This window comes from Melopsittacus undulatus, chromosome 14 (genome assembly GCF_012275295.1).
Source record: "Melopsittacus undulatus isolate bMelUnd1 chromosome 14, bMelUnd1.mat.Z, whole genome shotgun sequence".
Taxonomy (NCBI): Eukaryota; Metazoa; Chordata; class Aves; order Psittaciformes; family Psittaculidae; genus Melopsittacus; species Melopsittacus undulatus.
Genome location: NC_047540.1, coordinates 6889902 through 6913275, shown reverse-complemented (window position 1 = coordinate 6913275; position 23374 = coordinate 6889902). Strand labels below are relative to the sequence as shown.

Genomic DNA, 23374 nt, shown 5'->3' with positions numbered 1-23374 from the left:
ACCAGGCTGTACATTAATAACTTCTTTATTCCTGTAAAACAAAGGCAAGTCCTTATAGAAACACTGACATTACAAAGTATCGGGGCAGGAGGGAGGGCACGAAAACCTCTACGGATGCTTCTAATACTGTCCCACACACGCTCATCCCCTGGGTAATCACTGAGAGGAGAAACCCACGTTCAAGTCACAAAGAGTCTTTGTTTCCGCGGGAGGAAGGGGCTGGAATCTCCTCGGGAACTCCAGGTATTGCTGCAGCACGAAGGGGAAATCCCTGCTTCTGTGTGGAGCATGGAACCCCCAACCCCTGCGTGGTGCTGGGGGGCTCCGGCGGAGGCAGATCCCGAACACACGCACATGGCTCCTCCCTCCTGGCTCAGCCCTGGGTTATTTCTTGGTGGTTTTGCGGATCAGCGCCATTCTCTGCAAGAAAGGAAGAGAAATCCCTTGGGAAGGCGAGTGCCTGGGAGTAGGCTCCTTCCGGCAGCCTGGAATGGGGGTGTCCGGGGTTCCCTGGGGACAGGCGCTGCCTGACTCGCTCCACACAGGTCTGGCAGGTCTGCTGGAATCTTAATGGGGTCCCAAGTGGGAGCCAGAGGCAAAGGCAGTGCCTGTGCTCCTCAGCATGGGAAATGTGGAGGGATGGGAAGAGCAGGGATCAGAGCCCAGCTCAGGGGCTCCTGTCCCTGCCAGAACCTTAGGAGGGGAGGTGGAAAATTGCCTGTAGGAAACCAGGAGAGGGGCTTTGGACACGGGATGCAGGGACAGACCAAGGGGAATGGCTTGAACCTGCCCGAGGAGAGATGGAGATGGGATCTTAGGAGGGAATTCTTCCCTGTGAGGGTGCTGGGACACTGGCGTGGGTTGAATGCCCCATCCCTGGCAGTGCTGAAGGCCAGGTTGGACACAGGGGCTTGGAGCAGCTGCTCCAGTGGAAGGGGTCCACCGGACATCATCACTGGATGAGCTTTAAGGTGCCTTCCACCCACACCACTCTGTGATGCTGTGATTCTATGGGCATCATCCAACAGCTCCTTCCCCAGCTCTGACCATGCACTTAGAAACCAATGCACTGAGAGCAAACCCAAGAGATTTCAAGTCCAAAGCAGGTGGAAGAGGCTACAAATTCACCTCGTGCTATGAGTCCAGCACCATCCCTCCCCATATCACACGTGTGCCATGGGCTCCTCACCTGTTTGTGAGCTTCTGTAGTGCAGGCTTTCTTGTAGGGCCTGATCTCTTCAGAACCAAAGCCTGGGATCCACATGTTCCACTGACGCTCTAGAAGAGAGAGCACAGCTCAGCTCTGCCCCGACTGCAAGAGCAGCCCCATCATTGCAACCCCCTGACAGCACAGCACTGCTGGAGACGTGCTGGGGATCCACACACCAGCGAGGAAACGGAGCCCCAACATAAGAGGGACCTGGAGCTGCTGGAGCGAGGCCAGAGGAGGCCATGGGGATGCTGTGAGGGCTGGAGCAGCTCTGCTCTGGAGCCAGGCTGAGAGAGCTGGGCTGGGACAGCCTGGACAAAAGAAGGCTCCTGAAGGGGAGACCTGAGAGCAGCTCCAGTGCCTAAAGGGGCTGCAGGAAACCTGGAGAGGGGCTTGGGACAACAGCCTGGAGGGACAGGCCAAGGGTAATGGCTTGAACCTGCCTGAGGGGAGACTGAGATGAGCTCTTAGGCAGAAGCTGTTCCCTGTGAGGGTGCTGAGGCGCTGGCACAGGGTGCCCAGAGAAGCTGTGGCTGCCCCATCCCTGGCAGTGCTCAAGGCCAGGCTGGACACAGGGGCTTGGAGCAGCTGCTCCAGTGGAAGGGGTCCCTGCCCGTGGCTCTGGATGAGCTTTAGGGTCCATTCCAACACAGAGCAGTCTGGGATCCTCTGCAATCAAACCCCAATTCACTCACCAAGATGCAGCTGCACATCCTTCACTTCCAGGGTGTTCGACTTGCGGTGCCGTGCGAGCTGACAGGCTGCTGTCACCACGCTCTCAATGAAGTCATCAGCGATCTGCAGCAGCATCTGTGGCAGGACAAAGACAAGAACCAGTTTTCTCCCTGTTGAGCAGCTGAATTTGTGCACCAAGTATGAAAATGAGCCCTCAGAAGGTCCCATTTCAAAGGGGTTTGCTGCAGTTCCTGTTGGAAACCCCTTCTTGGCACTGCAATGCCAATGGACGCTTGCAGGCTGCAGCCAACAGGATGCTCCAGTGAACCACCCCTCCCTGCTCTGCACAAAGCATCCATGGAAAAGCCTGAATGTGCTCTTCCTGCGGCCCCTGGCACAGGTTGGTACCTACTTCCTCCACATCCTCATCCAGCTGCTCGTTGGGATCCACCTCCCGCACCAGGTCCTGCAACTTCTTCTTGGTTAAAACCTGAGAGTGTGGGAGGAGCCAGTTACTGCCCTGCTCCAGCCAAACCCCCCCAGCTTCCCCCCAGGCCCAAGGCAGGCAGGGATCAGTTCAGGAATGGCAGAGATAAGAACTAGGAGGTGTTAAAGAGCCATTTCAAGCACCAGCAGCTGCTCTGGACAGGATGCAGCAGGCCAGGAGAAATCAGTCTCCTGCACTCCACCGGTGCTACAATGGTGAAGCAAGAGGGGCAAAGGCAGAACTGGAAGCCCTGAGAGGCAGACAGCAAGTGCAAGCGCCTGTCAGTGACTAAATCTGTGCTCAGGGCACAAGGGAAGTGTTCCTATGGCTCTGGCTCCTATCAGCTTTAGTGCTTCCAATGGGAAACAGATGGATCTGTGAGTGTGGGGTTCCTCAGGGGCAGAAGGGAGCAGCCCCAACAGGGAAGGGAGGAGAAATCCTGCTGATGCTCAGCATCAGCAGGAAACTGGGGTTTATAGGATCTGGATGCAAGTTATCCCCATGGATCTGTCAGATGAACCAAGACACACGTAGGGAATTCCTGCCCTTCCTGGTGCCATCGCACCCTGCTTGTGTAAAGGGATGAGCACAGTTCCCAGGGAGGGCACATCCTGGGCCTGATGGGCAGCAGCACTGATGCACAGCAGGGACTCCCCATCGAGCACACACACACACAGAGGTCAGCACCAACGCCAGCCCACAAGGCAGAGGCCCCTTCCGGCCCTGGGAGCTGCTCCTGTGTTGTCCTGCAGTTGGGAATGCCATTACCTGGTTGCTCTCAGGGCTGAGGCGGCCTCCCCCACTGGGTGTTCCGGGCATCTTTGCCACTGTGGTGCTGTTGGCCATGGAGCTCTGAGGGGGGGTGCTGGCTGGTTCTGGCTTGATGGAGGAGAAGCCCGATAGGTTGATCAAGGTCGAGGGACCAAACTGGTTCATAATCTGCTGGGCTTTAGCTTTCAGATCATGCGGGTTCTCTCGGCCCTGCTGCTTCTTGGGATGCTGGGCACCAGAACCGGTCAGCTGGGAAAGGAAAAGCCCCGTCAGCGAGAAGGGAAGGGATGGAACAGGCCCATCACGTCTGTCTGCACAAACCTGGAGGTCTGCAGGTTGGGGCTCTCTGGACAAAGCAGCAAGGGAGAAGCAACGCTGAGAAGAGGAGAAACCTCCCCTGGGCCAATGCAATAGTTTAGGATGAGAAGCACATTCCTCACACTGAATCCCACACGTGGCCACCCACACCCTCTGCTCAGCATCCTGCTTCATTCCACACCATCATGGAATGGTTTGGGTTGGAAGGGACCTTAAAGCTCCTCCAGCTCCAACCCTTGCCGTGGGCAGGGACCCCTTCCACTGGAGCAGCTGCTCCAAGCCCCTGTGTCCAACCTGGCCTTGAACACTGCCAGAGAGCACAAACATCCACTGGACCACAAGGAGCTTTGAGGAAGAGACCACCCAAAGAAGACGTAACCAAAGGCAGTGCCAGGGGAATGGCAGGGACAGCGTTGGGAGTCTCCATCTCCATGCTCTATGGGCCTAAGCCAGGGTTCAAGCTCCCCCTGGGTGCCTGCTGCAGTGTGGAGGTCTCATTTCTGGCCCCATCAACACTTCAAGCCCTCCTGAAATCACCTCATCAGCTTGGGTTGGAAAAGGCAGGGATGAAGAGAGCATCCGGTACCTGTGCCCCAGGCACCCTCCCATCGTCCCAGGCTCCGTTAGTCTGGGTTAACTCACACCAAAACACGAGGCAGGAGCACTTGGAAGCTTCATTCCAAGGCACACCCATGCACAGACGGACACGGAGCCCTCGGAGGAGGGTTTGTGCCCAGGACACGCTCTGCAGCTCAGTTTCTACCTCAATTTTAGCTGAATTCACACAGGAAAAGCAGGAATCTCCCACTTGAAGCCCCTCAGGTGCTTCAGGATGAGGAGCTCAGCACCAGCTCAGGAATGAGCTCAGGTGAGGCTTAGCTTTGGGTCAGGCTGATCACCACAAATCCACAAAGCAGGAATCCTCAGCAGGAAGCACTTGGTGAGCAGGAAGTTGTTGCTTTCCTTTGATCCCCCCCCCGCAGGTTGTGAAGATCCCCAAAGATGAAACAAGGGGGATGTGCAGATTCCCAGGGCAAATCCCACATGGCAACGCCGGGCTTTACTTCTGTCTGTGTCTGCATCTTTAACTACATCAGCAGCCGCTGTGGGGCCAGCCAATGGAGAGGCCACTGCCCAAAGCCTTCACCCTGCTCTCTTCCACACAACTCTCATTCCTATAGGAACGCCCATTCTGAGAGGATACAGGCAAGGGAACACACTGACAGCACCAGAGGGTTTATCTGTAAGAGGACAGGACCTGGTCCCTAGCAGGCCCATCTCCAAGGACCCTAAAGCAGGAGGAGAAACCTGCCCCAGTGTAATCCTTGTGTCAATGCAACGCAGAGCAGCAGGGCAGGGATGGGGCTGGTGTCTGCAGTCACCCTCCCAGCCTCCTGCTGTAGCTCACTGAGATCCTACAGCCCCCATTAACTTCTATGGCCAAGCCAAGCCTCAGCACTTGCTCCTATGAAGGGTTTCCAGCAGCTCCAAGGGGTTGTAAAGGACAGGATGAGGTCCTCCCCACCCAGCACCGACCCTCAGCATCCGGAGCTCCCCCCCCCCCCGTGACAGGACCGGACCGAGCCTCTCACTGGTTACCGGGGAGCAGAGCCAAGGTCACCGGTAACCGGTGTCACGGCCGAGCCCCGCTCACTGCTGTCAACTCCCAGGCACCGACCGGCCCCGGACTCCCTCCCCGGGTGAGGCCGGGGCAAAGAACACGGAGCTCCCCCGCCCCATAGCCCCGCACTGCCCCATAGCCCCGCAGCAGCCGTGCCGCTCCATAGCCCCACACAGCCCCACAGCTCCGCACCGCCCCATAGCCCCGCACCAGCCGTGCCGCTGCACAGCCCCATTGCTCCGCGTCACCCCATAGCCCCGCACCGCCCCATAGCTCCGCCCCATAGCCCCTCAGTCCCTACCTCCCCATAGCCCCGCGGCCGGACCGACCCTCGGCTCTCTCCGCCGCGCACCCCGAGCCCTTCCGGGGGAACCGGAAGTGCTCCAGGATGCAGCCAATCAGAAAACGGCGCCGCACCCGCCACAGCGCGTTCCTTGCCTGACTACCTCAGAGGGATGGGGGTGTCCCACCATGCACCGCGGAATTTGCATATTCCTAATGAGGGTACGGAGAGGGGGAAAACGGGGAAAAAAAAACGGTAAAACAAAAAAGGAGCTGTAAAAAGTAAGGAAAACTGAGGGGAATCCGGTATGGAAGAGCCGACCCCCAGTGGGAGGGAGCCCTCGCCGTGAGCTCAGCCGCAGTGCGGCGCCTTCCCCAGCGGCGGGGCGGGGCGCGCCAGTAAAAAGGGCTTCTGCCGTGCGTGGCACGGGGGGGCCCCGCGGCCGCCCCCGCGGAATCGGCATCAAGAGATTTCGGAAGCACAATTTTTGTATGCGGGGGCCGCCGGTAACCGTGCGTTCCGGCGCCCCGGTCACGTGAACGGAAGAGAGGGAGTACGGGACCGGGGGTACCGGTGACAGGAGGGAGGGGGGTCTGCGTCCAAGCGCAGTGGTACAGGAACTCTGATTGCGGTGATACCGGAACCAGGGGCAATAGGGCTGGTACCGAATGTAGCACCGGGATCCTGTGTGCGATGGTACCTGTGCCAGTGGCAACGGGAATGTACGGTGGTAGCACCGGGACCCTGCATGCGATGATACCGGTACCAGTTGCAACAGCACCGATACCGGAGGCAGCGCTCCCGCTACAGACACACTCCATGCGTTTATAAATACGGGTGTTGTTAAGCGCCGGCCCCGCCCCGCCCGCCTCACAAGGCTTCGTGGTACACGTGTGACAGCGACCCCTCCACCGCGGGGCTGTCACCCCTCGCCGCCGCACCGGTTCCCCCCCAGGGCCGGGGAGGGGCCGGGCTCTGGTATCGTAGCAAAGGGGACAGGGGGGCCCCGGCAGCGGGGGGCTCCGGCTCCGTGAAGGGGGTGGCGTACTCGGGCTCGGGCGGCAGCGGCTCCGCGTACTCGTGGTGCCTGCCGGGGCTGTCGTAGTGGCTCAGGACCAGCGGCAGAGCGTAGCCTTCATCCGGAGGGGGCCTGAAGGTGGAGGGGGGGGCCTGGCTGCTGGGGCTCCGCTGCACCACGTCCGGCTCCGCGTATTCTGCAAGGGGGGAGCCGGGTTCTGAGTGCGGGACCGGGCACACAGGGATGGAGGGGTCACAGAAACACGGACTGGTTCGTTCTGGAAGGGACTCTAAAGCTGATCCTTAGCCACGGGCAGGGACCCCTTCCACTGGAGCAGCTGCTCCAAGCCCCTGTGTCCAGCCTGGCCTTGAGCACTGCCAGGGATGGGGCAGCCACAGCTTCTCTGGGCACCCTGTGCCAGCGCCTCAGCACCCTCACAGGGAACAGCTTCTGCCTAAGAGCTCATCTCAGTCTCCCCTCGGGCAGGTTCAAGCCATTCCCCTTGGCCTGTCCCTACAGGCCCTTGTCCCAAGCCCCTCTCCATCTTTCCTGCAGCCCCTTTAGGCACTGGAGCTGCTCTCAGGTCTCCCCTTCAGGAGCCTTCTCTTGTCCAGGCTGCCCCAGCCCAGCTCTCTCAGCCTGGCTCCAGAGCAGAGCTGCTCCAGCCCTCGCAGCCGCTCCATGGCCTCCTCTGGCCTCGCTCCAACAGCTCCAGGTCCCTCTGGTACTGCTGCCCCAGAGCTGGATCAGGGCTGCAGGGGGGGACTCACAGAGCACAGCAGAGAGGTCCTTGTGCTGCTGTTCCAGATGTGGGCTGGGTGGAACAAACCTGCACATCTGTGCCCCCCCCCGGGGCTGAGAGAAACTGGAGTGACCCATGCCAAACCCCACTGAGGGCACCCCATGCCCCACTGAGGGCACATCAGAGCAGTGCTGGGTGGCAACGGGCACCCCAGGGTGCAGTAGGGGTGACAGAGCCCCCATTCACACCTTGATGTCCCCATTACCTGGTGAGGAGGCCAGCGTGGAGCCATGGGGCGGCAGGGTCTGCAGGGAACACACCGAGCTCGGGTCCAGCTTGGGGTGCCCTGAGCAGAGACCAAACCCCCCCGTTGTCACATGCAGCAGGACCCCTGGCCCCATGGAGGCTTTGGGGGCACTTCTTTACCTTTCATGATCCCACAGCTCAGGTCCGCCGCTGGTTTTCTGCCAAGGGGGAGAGCAAGATGGGGGTGAGGAGGCCCCAGCACCGCCCCCCTCGGTACCCAGCTTGCTGCTGTGGTTTGGGGTCAGGATAGGACCCACCTCTTCCTGCGGCACAGGAAAGCCAGCACCAGGAGGCTGGAGCACAGCAGCACAAAGCCGCCAATGAGCAGCAGCAGCAGCAGCGTGGAGCCTGGGGAGGGTGGGCAGCATCAGCTCCTGGGTGCCCCATCCCACCCCTCTGCACCCATGGGTGCCAGACACCCATGCAATCAATGTGTTCTCACAGCCCCACGGCACCCACCTGCCTTCTCCGGGTCCAGAGCGACACCAGGGATGGGTGCGTGGCTGGTGGGGACAGGGACGTCCCTGGGGACACCGGGTGCTGTGGGGCAGAGCAGACACCTCCATTGGGCACAGTGGAGGTGCCACGGGGCCATATGGGATGGGGCCACCCCCCAAGGGGCTCACCATAGGGCCGGGGCGCTCGGCCCCGCGCCGACTGACATCCCAACAGGGCCACCTTCATGGCTACGTGCTGGTGCCAGCTCTGGGGTGTGACACGGACGTAGCGCCCAACGATGGGGGGGATGAAGGCGTTGGAGACCTCCCCATGGCTGTCGGTGTTGCCCTCAAACACCTGCCAGAGAGGGTGAGGAGGGGCCCATGTGTCCATAGGCAGGGGGGCTGCACCCCCTTAGTGTCACACCCATCCTATGCCCACCTTTTCCTCCTGCCCATTGCTGCCCCTATAGGGTCTCCAGTTCTTCCCATCGCGGCTGGAGGACACGCGGTAGGACTTCACGTAGTAGTCGTGCTGCTTCGAGGAGCCCTTGGTGATGATGCCTGAGGGAGGTCCTGCTGTCAAGGCCTCGGGGGGCTGTTCCATTGTGCCCCATTGCATGGGGCAGAGCTTTCCCAGCTGGAATCACCCCATCTCTGGGATACCCACATCCCTGCTGGGAGGGGATGAGGAGCAGGGGGACCCTCCATCCTTGGGAGGGATCCAAGTGCTGTCCCCAGCAGCCGATAACCTCCGGCCCCGGCTGCCAGCGCCACATTCCTGCCTCCTCCAGCCTCCGGCTGGGACAATGGCCCCATTTTCCCCGCACAAAGCCCCCACTTTGGGCTGGCTTCGGCCAAACAAAAGGCGTTTGCTGGCACCAGATGCAGGAGCAGAACATGAACAGAGCCGGCTGCGGATGTGGGGGGGGGGGGGACGGGACAGGGACACCCCCGTTTGCGCTGCTGTGTCCCCAGCACTCACCAGTGATGTTCCTGCGGGCGCCCAGGTCCAGCTCCAGCCAAGCGGCCTCAGAGCCGGGTTCTGCTGCCCAGGAGTGCCCGGGGGTGCTGAGCGCTGCCCGCTGGGCCCCCCAGGCCCGGTCCTGGCCCAGCGCATCCACCTCGTGCCAGCAGGACGAGGCGTTGAAGGCAGCTACCTCCAGCACATCGGCACAGGCTGGCAGTGGGACAGGGCAGGGTGGGAGCCGGGCTGGCACCGCGGCTGCTGCCAGAACCGTGGCTTCGTTTGAGGGGAAATGTGGGAAATACCTTTATGGAACAGGAGCCGCTTCTCGGAGAGGGATCCCCTGTGGGGAGGAGGGTCCCTGTGAGCCGAGCCGGGGGGGGGGGGCTGTGCAATAGTGTGGGGCACAGTGGGAGTCCCTGCACCCCCTCCCTCACCTTTTGGAGTGGAGCCCATTGGCAAAGGCTGACTCATATAGCGTGATGCCCTTCTCCCGTGCCAGGGTCACCTGCCCGCCCTGCTCATCCGCGATCACCCCGGCATGCACGGCCGCCTTGCACAGCACCGACGTCTGCACCAGGGAGCAATGGGGTGAGAGCAGCACCCTATGGGGCACCCCATGGCCCAGCAGCACCTCCATGGCTCTGCACTTACGTCCCGGTAGCCCTGGCTGGGGTTGCCCCAGATGTCCCCATCAATGTCCTTGCAGCCGGCAGGGCAGTACACACTGAAACACATGGGGATGGGGGGGACAGGGCTCACCCCCATCCCAATCCCTTCAGCTGCACCCCAAGAGCCCCAGGAGAGGGGATGGGGATGGAACCGGGGTTGAGGGAGACCAGCAGGGCACCTCCTGCCGCTCACCTGATGTGCTCCTGGGTGTAGTGGGTGCCTCGAACCAGGCAGGAGACCAGGTCTGCAAGGCAGGGCCAGCCCAGGGTGAGGGACCCCCCTGCCAGCACTTCATCCCCTTGTGCTCCATGGCCGGAGGGGTGGGAGGGTGCCCCCATCTCCCATGCTGTGTCCCCAGCCAAAGGATAACGTGATGAGACCCCCACCGAAGGGGGTGACCCGGGGGATGCTCCCCCTACCTGGGTGCTGCGTTGTGGCGTAGGACAGGAGGAGGCCCCGTCCCGAGCGGTGGCTGGTGCTGTTGAACAGGACGGTCACAGTGCTGGTGTTGGTCACCAGGAGTGGGGTGCTGGGGACAGCATTCCTGCAGTAGGGCCCTGGGGACAGGCACAGGAGGGGGGTCTCAGATCCCGGAGCCCCAGCCTTTGGGCTGTGTCCCCACCTCCCCTTTCACAGGTGCCACCAAAGCTGCCTCCTAAACCCCCCTCCCATGGAATCCACATTAATTTGCAGCCTCCATCTCCCTGATTAAACTTCGGCTTAGCCGGTTCCTTAGGGACATCTCTGCTCCCGGCCAGCCCCAATCCCTGCACTGCCATCACCCCCCGTTGTGTCTGTGCTCTGCATCATGTCTGTTACAGGGGGCTTGGGGCACCCAAACCCATTGCTGCCTGGGGACAAGGAGCTGTGTCCTGTGTCCCCATGGACATGGTGCTGGACCTCAGTTCCAGACCTACATCCTCACCCTGCCTGGCTCATGCTGAGCCCAGGGGACATGGGACACTGCAGGGATGTCACAGCGTTTCCCCATCACGTCCCACGCCCCTCACCAAGCCTCAGGGCTGCTCCTCCACCCCATCAGTGACACTTCCTCCCCCAGCACTGTCAAATCCCTCCCGGACCATTAAATCCTTCTGGGAAGCATTTGTTTGAGCGGTGACTGGGCAGATGGAATGGATTAATTGGTTCCTGCATCTGGTTCCAGTTGGGTGTCCCCCCCCTCAATCCCAGCTTGGCAACAGCCCCTTCCTTGGGTATCCCCCTTCTTGGATATCCCCTTCCATAGATTCCCCCCTTCCCCATGATGAAAACAGATAAAACAATGGATTTTCACACTGTTATCCCTATCCAGCACCTTGCTAACAAGTGACACCCCCCTCAGTTCCCCTCTTACCATAGGAGATGCCTGCCTGGGGGTCAGTGAGCAGCAGGGAGCTGCTGGCGCAGCGCTCCGAAGGCTCCAGGTCCACATCCCCAAAGGTGAGGAGCAGGAAGGTGCCGGGGGGGCTCCGGAGCCGCCAGCGGCACATGGTGTGGTTGGGATACGTGCCCGGGTAGTTCCTGGAGCTGAGGGTGCCGCTCTGGGGGGTCAGCAGTGTGTGGCCACAGCCGTCCCCTATGGAGAGACCAAGGATGGGGTGAGTGGGGCTCCCTGCCTCAGTTTCCCCCTTGGAATCACCCCCATGGGTGCCTGCATCCCCTTCCTCATCCAAAGCATCTCTCATTTGACAGGGATCCAGGGGTGATGCTGCCTGACCCAGCTCCTCTGCACCCCCCAGGCCAGGAGGACCCCAATTTGGGGGATACCCCAATTTGGGGGATACTACAGGCCAAGGGGAATGGCTTTAACCTGCCCGAGGGGAGACTGAGATGGGATCTGAGGAAGAAGTTCTTCCCTGGGAGGGTGCTGGGACATTGGGATGGGTTGAATGGAGAAGCTGTGTTCAAGACTGGGTTGGACACAGGGGCTTGGAGCAGCTGCTCCAGTGGAAGGGGTCCCTGCCTGTTGGAACTGGAAGAGCTTTAAGGTCCTTTCATCCCAAACCAGGCTCGGACTGTGGGATAGAGAGGAAACACTCCCCCCATGGAGCAGCCCCTCAGAAGCCCCAGCTCCAGCCTTATCCTTGAGGATGACCTTGGGCAGCTGCGTCCCCATCGCCTCCTCCCCAGGCATCCACCACAAAAGGGACTTTTCTCCAGGATCACCAGCCCTGGACACGAAATATCCTGGGAAGTTGAGTTGAAAGTGCCCGGAACTGGGATTTCCGGGCGGGACTGGGATGCGGGAAGGGGGGAAGCAGGGCTGGGAGATGTGGGGCTCATCCCACAATCCCCAAAGAGCCGCTGTTCCTGCCAAGCAGCAGCATCCCAGCAAGAAAAGGGCTTTGCCCCTGCCTTGGCTCCCGTTGCTGTCGCCCGGAGATGGGACAAAGCCGGGGAAAATCCCGCAGGGATAACAAAAAGGGGGGGCCGGAGGTGGACGGTGCCAGCGCTTCCACAGAGCCCATGCGGCTCCCCAGTGTGCAGGGGGGGGTTATCCTGTGGACAAGCCCTGCACAGGGATGTGGGATGAGGTGAAATTCCCACCCTCAGCAGGGCAGAGGCTGGATGGATCAGGTTGGGGGGGGGGAAGCAATAGCACGGGGGGACCCCAGTGCTGGCAGGGACAGCAGCTCCCAGATGGGAGAAGACAAGAAACTGGGATATTTTGGGTGAGTTTCCAGCAAGGAATGTCAGATCCCTTGGGATCCGCATGGAAAACCCGCTCTGGGCAGGATAACCTGGTCTGTGCACCCGAGTTGGGGTCCTGGATGGACCCCCCAACCCCGGCTGCAGCCCCCGGGCTGGTGGGGACCCATCCCAGGAGAGGAAAGCATCCTCCGAATGGCAGGCACATGCCAGGTGGGAATGGCAGAAATAAGCCGGGAGCTGCAGGCGCACCCGGGAATTCGGCTCCAAAGACGTTACCGAGGGTCTGGGAATGACAAAAGCCACAGGAGCACCCCCCCTCCTCTCCAAAATGAAACCAACTGCCAAAAAGAACGGGATAAGTGGCTTTCCCCGCGGGATGAGGGCGCGCAGCCGCTGGGATCAGCCCTTGCCAGGGATTTGTTTGTCTTCCCACAGGATGCAGGGAAGACACAACAGGCGATGCTCCGGGAAGCACGCTCCAGCCCCCGGCAGAGCTCCCCCCTCGTCCACCACCGCCGTCGGGATGCACCGGTAACCCGCTCCCATAACACGCGTCCGGGACACAGCGGGGTCCGGCCCCGTGCCTCGGTTTCCCGTCGCTGCAGGAGCCGTTGTGGCCGGTGCCGGATGAGCCGGGGACGCGTGTTCGGAATGAGGAAACCCCTCCGTCTGAGCGTCCCTTCGGAGCATCCCCGGCACGGACCCCGCTGTGCGCCCCGGCCCCTGGGATCCCGCTGCTCCAGCGTGCACGGAGCCAGCGCTGGCACCCCCGGGACCACGGTGGGACAGGAGGAGCGGGGCAGGAACCGGGTGTAGGGAGCGATGGAGCGGGGAGCTCGTCCCGTGCGGGACCGGAGGACCCGGTCCCGGTGCGGTCCCCGTCCCGCAGCCCTGCGGGTGAAGGGGGCCGGTGAGAGCGGCACTCACCGAGCTGCCCGCTGGCTGAACGCAGCGCCATGGCCAGCGCCATCCTCCTCCCGCTCCGCGGCCACCGGGATCCCGCAGCCCCGCCCCGCTGCTCCCATTGGCTGCCGCCTCCCGGCCCCGCCTCTCCCATTGGCTATCACCGCCCTGCCTCGCCACGCCATTCGTCCGCCGAGCTCTCAATCAACTGCCTCACAGAGGGAGCCTGACTGAGGATCCCGGTAACAGCGGCGGGGGTGCCATGAGTGCCCGGTACCGGGATGCGCTGCTCCGGTGACCGGACCCCTCCCTCCTCCCTGCGGCCCTCATTCGTTTCCCGGGTGCGGTGCCGCCGTCCGCCATTAGAGGGCAGTGCGGCGCCGTTCCCCCCTATTTTACGGCAGGCGGCGGCCGGAAGTGCTGGCGGCTGAGGCCACGGCGGCTCCTGCGCATGCGCGTTGCTACCGGGCCCGCTTCCCTCCTCCTCTCCCCCCCCGGACGCAGCCGCTCGGTGACGGTAAGGGCGCCGCCGCGCTACGGGAGCCGGGAGGGGTCATGCGGCGGCGGGGCGGAGCGGGGAGGGAGGGGAGGGGGCGCCTCAGCGCGCGCCGCTGTACGTGCCACCGCCGTGCGGGGGGGGGGGGGGGTGACGGGGAGGCCACGCCCCCTCCCCCCGGGCGGCCCCGCCCCGCCGAGCGCCGCCCCGGGGGGGGGGGGGGGGAACGGACCCCGGTGTGGGGGGGGGGGGGGGGGGGAGGTCCCAGTACCGGTTGTGCTGAGGCGAGGGTGGCACCAGTGAGGCACCGAGCGCTATGGGTGGGGGTCCAGAGCCGAGATCAGCCCCGGTGAGCGCGGCTCCCACCGGGAGCAGCGGGTCCGGGCAGAGCGGCAGCTCCGGGCTGATCCCGGCAGCCAGGATCGGAGCATCCCAAGGATGGCTGGATCCAAGGATCACACCCTGGGGGCCGAGCATCAGGACTCGGCTAATCCCTATAGCAAGGGATCAAAGCATTCCAAGGATGGCTGGATCCAAGGGTTCCACTTTGGGGGCAGAGCATCTGCCCTGGGCTGATCCCAGTAGCGAGGGTCGGAGCATCCCAAGGGCGGCTGCATCCAAGGCAATAGTGGCTCCCCTGTGGGGCAGCGAGGGATCAGAGCGTCCCAAGGGCGGTTGCATCCCACCTTGGGAATCATGTGGTGCTCTCTCCAACCCCACCGTGCGGGTGGGATGGGACAGGGGCTCTGCCTCTCTCTGTTGGACATCCCCGTGGTGATGGGGAGGAGGAATCCCAGCACACCAGGTGCTGGATCCGCAATGCCCGGTGCTCTCTGTGGATTCATGGATCATATCCCTGTCCGTCCCCCCCGCCACAGCCTCTGCTTTTCCCCCCCTTGCAGCACCACAGCCTTCATGTGAGAGATGGCGAATGCCGAAGTGAGCGTCCCTGTGGGTGATGTGGTGGTTGTACCAAGTGACGGCAACGAAGGGGAGAACCCGGAGGATACCAAAACCCAGGTGATCCTGCAGCTCCAGCCGGTGCAGCAAGGGTGAGTCGGCTCTTCTGGGAAGTGCAGGGTGGGATCAGGGGGATCCCAGTGGAATTCTGTGCCGGGGGGACCCACCGGTGCTGTGGTTTCCAGGTCTGTGTTGGTTTTGTGCAGGGAGAAAGAGCCCAAAGGCTTTGGTGTGTGTCGCTGCCATGGGGCCTCTGAGCACTGCAGTTGTTCTGTGAGGATAATGTGGAAGCACTTGTGGAAGCAGGGAAGGGGAGAGGTGCTGGTGGTGCTGCCCTGGCCACACATTCTCTTGCTCTCCCTCTTCCCTCTCCAGCCCAGAATGAGGTTTTGCCACATGCAGCTGCTGGATGTATATCCAGACCCGTACATGCATTCGTGGCAGCATTCCCAAAGATAATCCTCTCAAGCACAACAAAACTGGGATGTTGAGGGGAATTTGGGGGTAGCTGGGCTGCTGCTGCAAGAGAAGTGGCTGCCACCAGGCTCGTAACAGTTGTGATGTACGTTTGATGCTCCAGTTGGATAATAGCCACGTGTAGGCATGGCAGCGACTCTTCCCTGCATGACCACCGGTTCTGCAGTGTCACACAGGGATGAGAGGGGAAATCCTGGGACATTCTGCTCTGGTTCCTCCTGCCTGTGTCCAGAATGTGAGGAGAAGGCACCAGGAAGCACCACTGCGAAGCTGCTTCATGGCACTGGCAGTGGGGAGGGTGGGATGCCAGGGCTGGGAGCGCCTCTGCCTGTCCTAGGCCTTGGGAGTCTCATTGTGGAAGTGGATCAAACAGAATCCACCTCCCTGGAGCACAGGCAAGGCAGGAATGGGTAGCCCCATGCTGTGAAGCTGAATCCATCATTTGTTCCTGGATCCCTGCTTTCCCAATAGGATTTACCAGGAGAGCTCTGAGGCCAGCGCCGCCGTGGTGGCTGTCGAAACCCACACCATCCACAAGCTAGAAGAAGGGATCGGTGAGTTCCTGCTTGGCATGGGCAGAATCCCCTCCTCTGCAGGGCTGGTGGCTCCAGTTCGTCGGGCTTCCTTCTGGCTCTGCCCCTGCAGATGCTGTTTCCCAGGCATGGATGTGGGTGCAGGGTCTGGGCATAGCCTGGAATAAGAGTCTGCTGTTACTGCTTGGTCTCAAAGTCCTGGAAGTGAGCTCCTGGCTCTCCTGCAATGAATGGTAAGGGCTCCCAGGGGGTCCAGGGGAGCCGAGCTTTCACTCTGGCTGCTGGCAGCAGGAATGCTGGTGAGGAGGATGGTGGCTGTGTCTGCGCTGAGTGCAGCATCACACTCTGCTTGCTGGCTCTGTGCTGAAGGAACAGCCTGGCACTTGGGGTTGGATGTTTGGAAGAGCTGAGCTCGCTGGCTCCAAGAGCTCCCTGCTATCCCCGGGAATGAGTGGGAAAAGGCTCCTGGTATTAGGTGCTGTCACTAGATCTTGACTACTCTTCTGCTTCCTGTGTGGGGTGTGAGTCTTTCGGCGTGTGAAGAGAACGTATTAGCAGGAAATAGCTGTTCCTGCTGCTAAAGAGAGACCAGAGGAGTCTGAGCTTCCCATTTGAGAGCATTTTGTTTCCACAAGGACTGTTCTCCCTGACACATCTCCCCTTGTCCTGATAGATGAGCTGCCTTTGGAGTGGTGCTAGATGAAAAAGCACATGCCAGTTGCTGTTAGTGATCGGAGAAGACCAAGAGAGGACTGATCCTGACCAGGGATCTGCCCTTCTTTTGGTCCCCTGAGTGCATCCTGGGAGCTTTCAGCTCTCACCTCATGGGACTCCATCCTCTTGGGTGGATACTTTCATTTTCCCCCTTCCTCCTCCCTTAGACCCCAGCAGCATCGAGGCGAACGAGGAGATTGAGATCGCCTACCCCATCACGTGCGGGGAGAGCAAAGCCATCCTGCTCTGGAAGAAGTTTGTCTGCCCAGGGATTAATGTCAAGTGTGTGAAGGTGAGGGAGCTTTGCTGCTCACAAGCTCTGGAGGCTTGAGCTCTGCAGGACTTCCTTATGAGCCCTGCATCAGGACTGAGTGGCTTTGCAGCCTGCTGGGTTCCGGGTGCTGATAGAACAGCCAAGGCTGGGTCTCCAGTGGGAGCTGCTGAGCCTCAACAGGAGCTCTCTCAGCTCCTGGAGCAGGACAGGGCAGCCGAGTGAATGCCTGTGCCAGGCAGATGCTGCTGGGCTGTTTGCTGGAACAGGAGTCTCCCTTAGTGATCTCCAATTGTTCCCAAAAGGAGGTGATTTGGTTCATGCTTCCTAGGAAGGCCTTCGGGGCTGTTCTGAGGTAGAGCTGTGTGGTTCCAGTGCCAGTGGCTCCAGATCCAGCCTGGAGTTAGAAGCATTGCAGTGGCAAGGGGGTGGGAGCTGGTAGGGATGTGAGAAGCAGCTCCTCTTCCTGGGTGGAAGCTGGGGGTTAGAGGACTTGTGGGTGGCTGTGCTGGGTGCTCCATTCCCCACTTCCAAAGTGATGTTACCCTCTTTGCTTGTCTCCTTGGCAGTTCAATGACCAGCTGATCAGCCCAAAGCACTTTGTCCACCTGGCTGGGAAGTCCACCCTGAAGGACTGGAAGAGAGCCATCCGCCTCGGAGGCATCATGCTGAGGTATTTGACTTGCTGAGCACTGTGTCCAGCTCCACGCTTCCATCGCTGCGGGTCCTGAGCAGCACCTGTCTGCATCAGGAGCTCTCCTGGAGCCTCACATTACCTGGCTGGAGCCTGCAGAGTCTGTGGTTCAAGGCCACCGTTCCTCCCCCTGCACAGAACCACCCTGACCTGGGGGACCCGTGAGGGGTGAAACAGGACTGGAACCCTGTCTATGAAGCTGGGGGTGGCTTGTATTTGCCATTTGAAAGCCCTGCACTACTTTGTGTGCAAAGAGTCTCCCATTCTCTGTCCTTCTCATGGCCTCCATAGCATTCCTACATGGAATACTCCTTTTAGTCTGAGATTTGAGCTGAGCTTGGTTCTCTTCCCCCCTCCCTGCACAGGAAGATGATGGACTCGGGGCAGATTGACTTCTACCAGCATGACAAAGTGTGCACCAACACTTGCAGAAGCACCAAGTTCGATCTCCTCATCAGCAGTGCCAGAGCACCAGTGCCGGGGCAGCAGAGCGTGGTGCAGACCCCCACATCAGCTGATGGTAGGAGACCACTCAGTGCCATGGCAGTGTCCCTGGCACTCCTCTTCCTCCCTGGACTCATCAAATCAGGTTCAACCCCCCCACCAGTCCCACCATCCCTGGCAGTGTTCAAGGCCAGGTTGGACACAGGGGCTTGGAGCAGCTGCTCCAGTGGAAGGGGTCCCTGCCCATGGCTTGGAGCTGAATGAGCTTTAAGGTCCCTTCCAACACAAACCAGTCTAGGATTCCATGATTCCAACTGCAAATTCCCAATGAATCCCATGCTTCCGAGCAGAAAGTGATCTCTTTGCTGAGGTTAAGGAGGAAGAACTACTCCCAGCTGTACCACATCATTCAGCTGGGCAGGTACAGCTCTGTAAGCCCCTGGTGTGTGAGATTGCAAAGTCATCCATAGGCTAAGGAGAGCCTCCTGGAAAGCACCATGGTGACACCCTACAGTGGCTGCACACTGACTTAGTCCCACATTTGACCTAGAAATGGGATAGAGTCAGCTCTGTTTCCCATCTATAGAGGCGCTCAGCCCCTGACCCTGTCATCTGAGGGGGTGGAAAACAAAGCAGGGCCCAGGGCTGCCCCCCCCAGGGGCTGCAGAGGGGCTGATACCTCCTCTCTGGCAGGGAGCATCACCCAGATCGCGCTGTCAGAGGAGAGCATGGAGGAGGGCATTGAGTGGAACTCAGCTCTGACGGCTGCTGTCACCATGGCCACTGAAGATGGCATGAAAAAGGACACAGAGGAGATCTCAGGTGAGCTCAGGCTGCTTCTTGGCTGTTTCCTTCCCCTCTTCTGGCCTGTAAGAAGTAAGGAGAGTTGAGGCGATGCCAGAGCTGTCTCCCAGCCCCTTGGCTTGTCCCAGTGGTCTCCAACTGGATCTCCTCACTGCTGCAGGCAGGGTGGGACTCATTTGGGCGGGGTTTGGCATGACATATCCATGCCAATGGCCAAATTAGAGCTTGTCTTGCAAACTTCCTCTTGCCTGTATGGTTTAAGTGGGGGAAACCACCAAGTGCTTGTTCACATTTGACTTCTTTTTCCCCCCTCTCCTTGTGCCAGAGGACACCCTGATGTTCTGGAAAGGAATAGCTGATGTGGGGCTGATGGAAGAGGTTGTGTGCAACATCCAGAAGGAGATAGAAGAAGTCCTAAGGGGTGTCCAGCAGAGGTTGGGTCAGTCTCCTTTCCAGATGACAGGTAGGTGGTGAGCCACAGCCCCTGCCTCTGCCCTGGGGAAGGATGTTTTAAAGGGCAGCTGCAGGCAAAAGATGAAGTAAGAAGGGTCCATCCCTTGGACCAGAGTTGTCCCAACACTTGTCTTCATGACAGTGCAGGCTACAACAGGTCCTGCCCCCTCTCTTGTGTCAGAGAACCTGGTTTTGGGGCTGAACCAGAGGAGGGAAGTGAGCTGGGTTAAAAATAACTCCTCTTTTTAGGGTTCCCTAATCCAGTTCAACCCCTGTGAGCGCAGGCTTTGGGCACCTCTTGCTGGGAGAACATCCACAAAGCCCCAGCCTTCATTTTAGGCAGGGTTATTTGGTGTCTTCCCTAAGTTAGCTTTGGGCTGGCACATCTTTGTGTCGGGGGAGCTTTTTGGAGCTGGGAGTGATTAAAGTCAGTAGGTTCAAATAGCAAGTCTGCAGAGCTGTCAGTGAAGCTGGTGTGTCAATGCCACTGTCAGTGCATGGGGGGATGGTTTGCAGGTGGAGAGCTCAATGTATCTCTGGGATTGCAACTGGTGCTTTCATTTGCAGCAGTTTTGAGCTGCTTGGGTGATACCTCTCTGGGTCTTTAGCATGGGAATGGGGTTATTGAGGCCTGGGATGTCAGAGGGATGAGGGAGCTGGGTCTGCCTTTGCCACTCAGCCCTTGTGGAAGAGCAGAGCTGTATGTGAAGCAGCAGCAGGGTTTTGATGTGATGCAAGCATTTCTCGTGGGACTCGACACTCATCCCATGCGTTTCCCTTGCAGATGCTGCAGTCCTGAACAATGTTGCCCACACGTTTGGCCTGATGGACACGGTCAAGAAGGTTCTGGACAACAGGAAAAACCAGACAGAGCAAGGAGAGGAGCAGTTTCTTTACACTCTGGCAGGTACAGTCAGTGCTTGGGATAGGCTTCTCCCCGTGCTACTGCTCTGGGGAGCTGATTTCCTTCCATATAACCCCCAAATGAACCATAGTTGGGTTCTTTTCAACACATGCTGCCCTGAAACAAACCCATCCTGATCCCTTTCCGTCCTAGGGCTCGAGTGGAATTTCCCCTCTCCCTTATCTCACAGTGAGCAGTTGCTTGGGGGATTTGACAGCCCAAAGTCTGCGGTGTCATGTAGGGCTCTGAGGGTGTGAGTCAGATGCCAGCAGCATCAGGCAATGGGTGCTGAGGTTCTGAGCTGCTCTGGGTGCTGAGCTGCCTGCTCACCTTAGCCTGGAGCTATCGTGTGTCCTGCACAGCTTCCCCTGAGCTGAAGCCAATGACCTGACCTGGATTCCCCAGAGCTGCTCACCGTGTCCTGTAGGACCTGTTCTTATCTGGGATGTCCCAGTCCCCTACTGCCCTGGATAACTGAGATGACCAGGCTGCTCCTGACTGCCCGTGTTCACACACACAGGGGATGAGGGAGATGGTTTCTGATGCAGACAGTCCTGTTCCCTGTTCCCAGTGCCTGGATCCTGGGAAGGGCATCCAGCCAAGCTTGGGAAGCAGTTCCTGCTGCTTCCTACCCCCTCTCCGTTGTAGATGGGTCTGAAATACCCAGGAAGAGGAGACAACCGACACAGGGCATTATGGGTTCAGACTCAAACAGGGGAAGTTCAGGTTAGATCTAAGGAGGAAGTTCTTTACTGTGAGGGTGGTGAAGCACTGGAATGGGTTGCCCAGGGAGGTTGTGAATGCTCGCTCCTGGCAGTGTTCAAGGCCAGGTTGGATGAAGCCTTGGGGGACCTGTTTTAGTGTGAGGTGTCCCTGCCCATGGCAGGGGTTGGAACTGGATGATCTTAAGGTCCTTTCCAACCCCAACTATTCTATGATTCTATGAATCCTTGTTCCCTATCAGCTGCAAAAGCAGCTCAGGAGAATCTGGTCACCTTTTCCTTCAGTGCAGTTTGATTTGAGTGAAGCATTGAGATGAGTAGGAGCCCTCTGGTCCCAAACATGGGGTGTGATGCTTGGTTGTGTTCTCCCTGCAGACCTGGAGCGGCAGCTGGAAGAGCAGAAGAAACTGGCCAAGGACCAGAAGGCAAAGTCCCAAACCATCCAAAACGTGGTGCTGATGCCCGTCAGCGCTCCCAAGCCCCCCAAGAGACCCCGCTTGCAGCGCCCGGCCTCCACCACCGTCCTCAGCCCTTCCACCCCTATCCAGCAGCCCCAGTTCACCGTCATTTCTCCCATCGCCATCGCACCCGTAGGACAGCAGTTCTCCGTCGGGAACATCCCGGTGGCCACCATCAGCCAAGGCTCCAGCCCGGTGACTGTTCACACCTTGCCTTCCGGCTCCCAGCTCTTCCGCTATGCCACCGTGGTGTCCTCCTCCAAGACCAGCTCCTCCGACACCGTCACCCTCCACCCATCCTCCAGCCTGGCGCTGCTCAGCTCGGCAGCCATGCAGGACAGCGGGACCCTGGCCAACGTGGCCACCGTGGTCAACCCCGTGGAGCTGGTGGCCATGGAGTCCGGGCTCACCTCCACCATCCAAGCCATGGAGGGCACTTCGGATGATGGGCAGACCATCATAGAGATTGATCCGGCGCCCGATCCCGAAGCCGATGCAGAGGAGGCGGAGGGGAAAGCAGTGATCCTGGAGACGGAGCTGAGGACTGAGGAGAAAGTGGTGGGAGATGGGGAAGAGCATCAGCACCAGGTCCATAACGTGGAGATTGTGGTCTTGGAGGACTAAAAGTGGGGGAAAATGAGCTTCAGTTTGGGGAAAGAGTTGGGGAATTTGGTTTCATTTGAAGCTTTTTTTGGTGAAGCATCTTTTCCAGCCACCCCATTTGTTTCCATGGCTGTTTCATTGTCATGTATACAATAGAGATAGCTCTAATTTGGGGGGGGGAGGTTTAAACACACAAAAAGCTGGAGGAGCACAGGAGCCCTGGCTCTGTGGAGCACTGAACAACACCCCCTGTTTGCAGGGTCCTGGAGACACTGGATCCCTGCTCACCAGCCCAGCCGGGAGGAACTGGACGCTGGGCCCAGAGGGTCACCAAGCCTTGGTGTGACTGTGGAAGGGGACACAGCTTTGGGGTGGACCAGGTACCTCATTTGGAGTTTTCCCCCCGGGAAGGGGATTCTCTCAGACTCTTCACTCTCACCTCAACTGGGATTTTTGTATTGTTGTTATTATTATTATTATATTATTGTTAATGTTATTATCCGTGCTCAGGGGGAGTGGCAGTGGCTCTGCTGTCACTGTCCTCACCCTCCCCTCCACACAGGTTGGGTTTATAGCTCCATTGGTTTGGATTTGTTTGCTCTTTCCCATCATTAGTCCACGATCCTTGTCCACATTTCCCAGCTGCAAAGTCCCAGGACCTTCTGCCTGGATCCCAATCCCACAGCACTTTTCCCCGTCATCCCTATCCCTCGGTGCTGCTCACCACCATCCCTTCAGCCTTTTGCATCAAGGCTCAATCGATCAACTCAATCTTAAACCCCTCCAATTCCCCTTTTCCCTTCCCTGCTCTGCACCACAGGGACATTATGGGATGTACAAAGCATGTTGTGCTGTCGCTATCCCGGGAATGCTAGGCTCCGGATCGGGACAGCTCCCATTTGCACCATGTGCTGGGGCTGCTCCTTGCTTGTTGCTACTTGTTGGGTGGGTTTCATTTGGGCTTTTTCCTTTCTTTTCCTTCCTATAATCCCTGTGCAGGATTAGAACCGGCACAGGGCTGGAATAACGGGGTTTTCCCTCTGCTTTAGGTGGATTTTGCTCCAAGGCTGGGGTCCCTTTGGGTTCTGCCATGGTGGGAAGAGGGGAAAGAGGTTTGGGAAGGCTGAAGGAGGGGGAGCTGCTTGCCTGGAACTATTAAGGAACACACCATAGGCGGGGGAGGGGGGATGGAAGGAAGATGTGTTTGCCTATTTTTTGGATTAAACTGGAAAACTGGACCCAGGTTGGAGTGTTTTGTGCAGGGGTAGGTGAAGGAGGGCTCGGCTCCAGCCCCTCAGAGCAGGATGGGGACCCTCTGCCTGCAGCTTTGGGGTGATGCTGCCCATGGAGGGACATCTGCAGGAGCTGATCTCATGGGTTTGGGATCAGGGATCCACCACCACCATATCCAACTGCCTTCACTCCATTCTCCTCCTTTGACTGGGGGGGGACAAGGTACTTCTGGGGACCCCCCTTTGCCATTCTATGCATACAGCAGGCTCTTCCCTGCTCCCTACTCTTGGCTTTGCTGCTTCCCATCTTCCTTTTGGCTATGCCATGGTCCCCTGAGCATGGAGATGGGACCTATAACATGGGGATGTAACAGAGCAGGGCTGGGGGGGGGGGTGCAGCCAATGTGGGCGCATGGCCCTTTAAGAGCGACCTCACACCCCCCGCGGCCGAGAGCCGACAGGGGGCGCTGCTCCCTTAAGTCCTCCTCCATCCCACCATGCACCGCGCCGCTCCCCTCCCCTCCGCCCCCCCCCCCCCCCCCGCCAT

At 59.5% G+C, this 23374-nt stretch overlaps 3 protein-coding genes and 1 non-coding gene across 6 annotated transcripts; 2 read left to right on the top strand and 2 right to left on the bottom strand.

Moving 5' to 3' along the window:
* Positions 1 to 7: 7 nt before the first annotated feature.
* Positions 8 to 5502, bottom strand: TAF12 (TATA-box binding protein associated factor 12). Its single transcript, XM_005142438.2, has 6 exons — positions 5384 to 5502; positions 3141 to 3392; positions 2298 to 2375; positions 1906 to 2020; positions 1190 to 1278; positions 8 to 420 (listed from the first exon to the last, which is right to left on the bottom strand). Exons 2-6 carry the CDS (start codon positions 3306 to 3308, stop codon positions 385 to 387), a joined length of 486 nt encoding a protein of 161 aa, XP_005142495.1. The 5' UTR covers positions 3309 to 3392; positions 5384 to 5502; the 3' UTR covers positions 8 to 384.
* A 263-nt stretch (positions 5503 to 5765) lies between these two features.
* LOC115945389 (U11 spliceosomal RNA) lies at positions 5766 to 5895 on the top strand. The gene has a single exon (XR_004079743.1). It is a non-coding gene; the product is annotated as a U11 spliceosomal RNA (small nuclear RNA).
* Positions 5896 to 6192: 297 nt separating this feature from the next.
* Positions 6193 to 13167, bottom strand: LOC101869078 (discoidin, CUB and LCCL domain-containing protein 1-like). The gene is made up of 15 exons (XM_034069157.1): positions 13087 to 13167; positions 10862 to 11083; positions 9927 to 10064; positions 9700 to 9751; positions 9490 to 9562; positions 9273 to 9406; positions 9141 to 9178; positions 8854 to 9048; positions 8311 to 8432; positions 8058 to 8226; positions 7891 to 7971; positions 7689 to 7779; positions 7552 to 7589; positions 7391 to 7471; positions 6193 to 6579 (listed from the first exon to the last, which is right to left on the bottom strand). Exons 1-15 carry the CDS (start codon positions 13127 to 13129, stop codon positions 6236 to 6238), a joined length of 1821 nt encoding a protein of 606 aa, XP_033925048.1. The 5' UTR covers positions 13130 to 13167; the 3' UTR covers positions 6193 to 6235.
* GMEB1 (glucocorticoid modulatory element binding protein 1) lies at positions 12169 to 22789 on the top strand. 3 transcript variants are annotated; one of them, XM_005142437.3, is made up of 11 exons: positions 12169 to 13579; positions 14461 to 14610; positions 15467 to 15549; positions 16410 to 16534; positions 17083 to 17186; positions 17573 to 17727; positions 18345 to 18473; positions 18781 to 18918; positions 19693 to 19815; positions 20910 to 21580; positions 21855 to 22788. In XM_005142437.3, exons 2-11 carry the CDS (start codon positions 14483 to 14485, stop codon positions 21939 to 21941), a joined length of 1743 nt encoding a protein of 580 aa, XP_005142494.2. In that variant the 5' UTR covers positions 12169 to 13579; positions 14461 to 14482; the 3' UTR covers positions 21942 to 22788. The 3 variants fall into 3 exon arrangements, with proteins under 3 accessions (XP_005142494.2, XP_030899002.1, XP_030899003.1); XM_031043143.1 differs by lacking the exon at positions 12169 to 13579 and adding an exon at positions 15641 to 15761 and having other exon boundaries at positions 14585 to 14610; XM_031043142.2 differs by having other exon boundaries at positions 12170 to 13579; positions 20910 to 22789.
* The last annotated feature ends 585 nt before the right edge of the window (positions 22790 to 23374 follow it).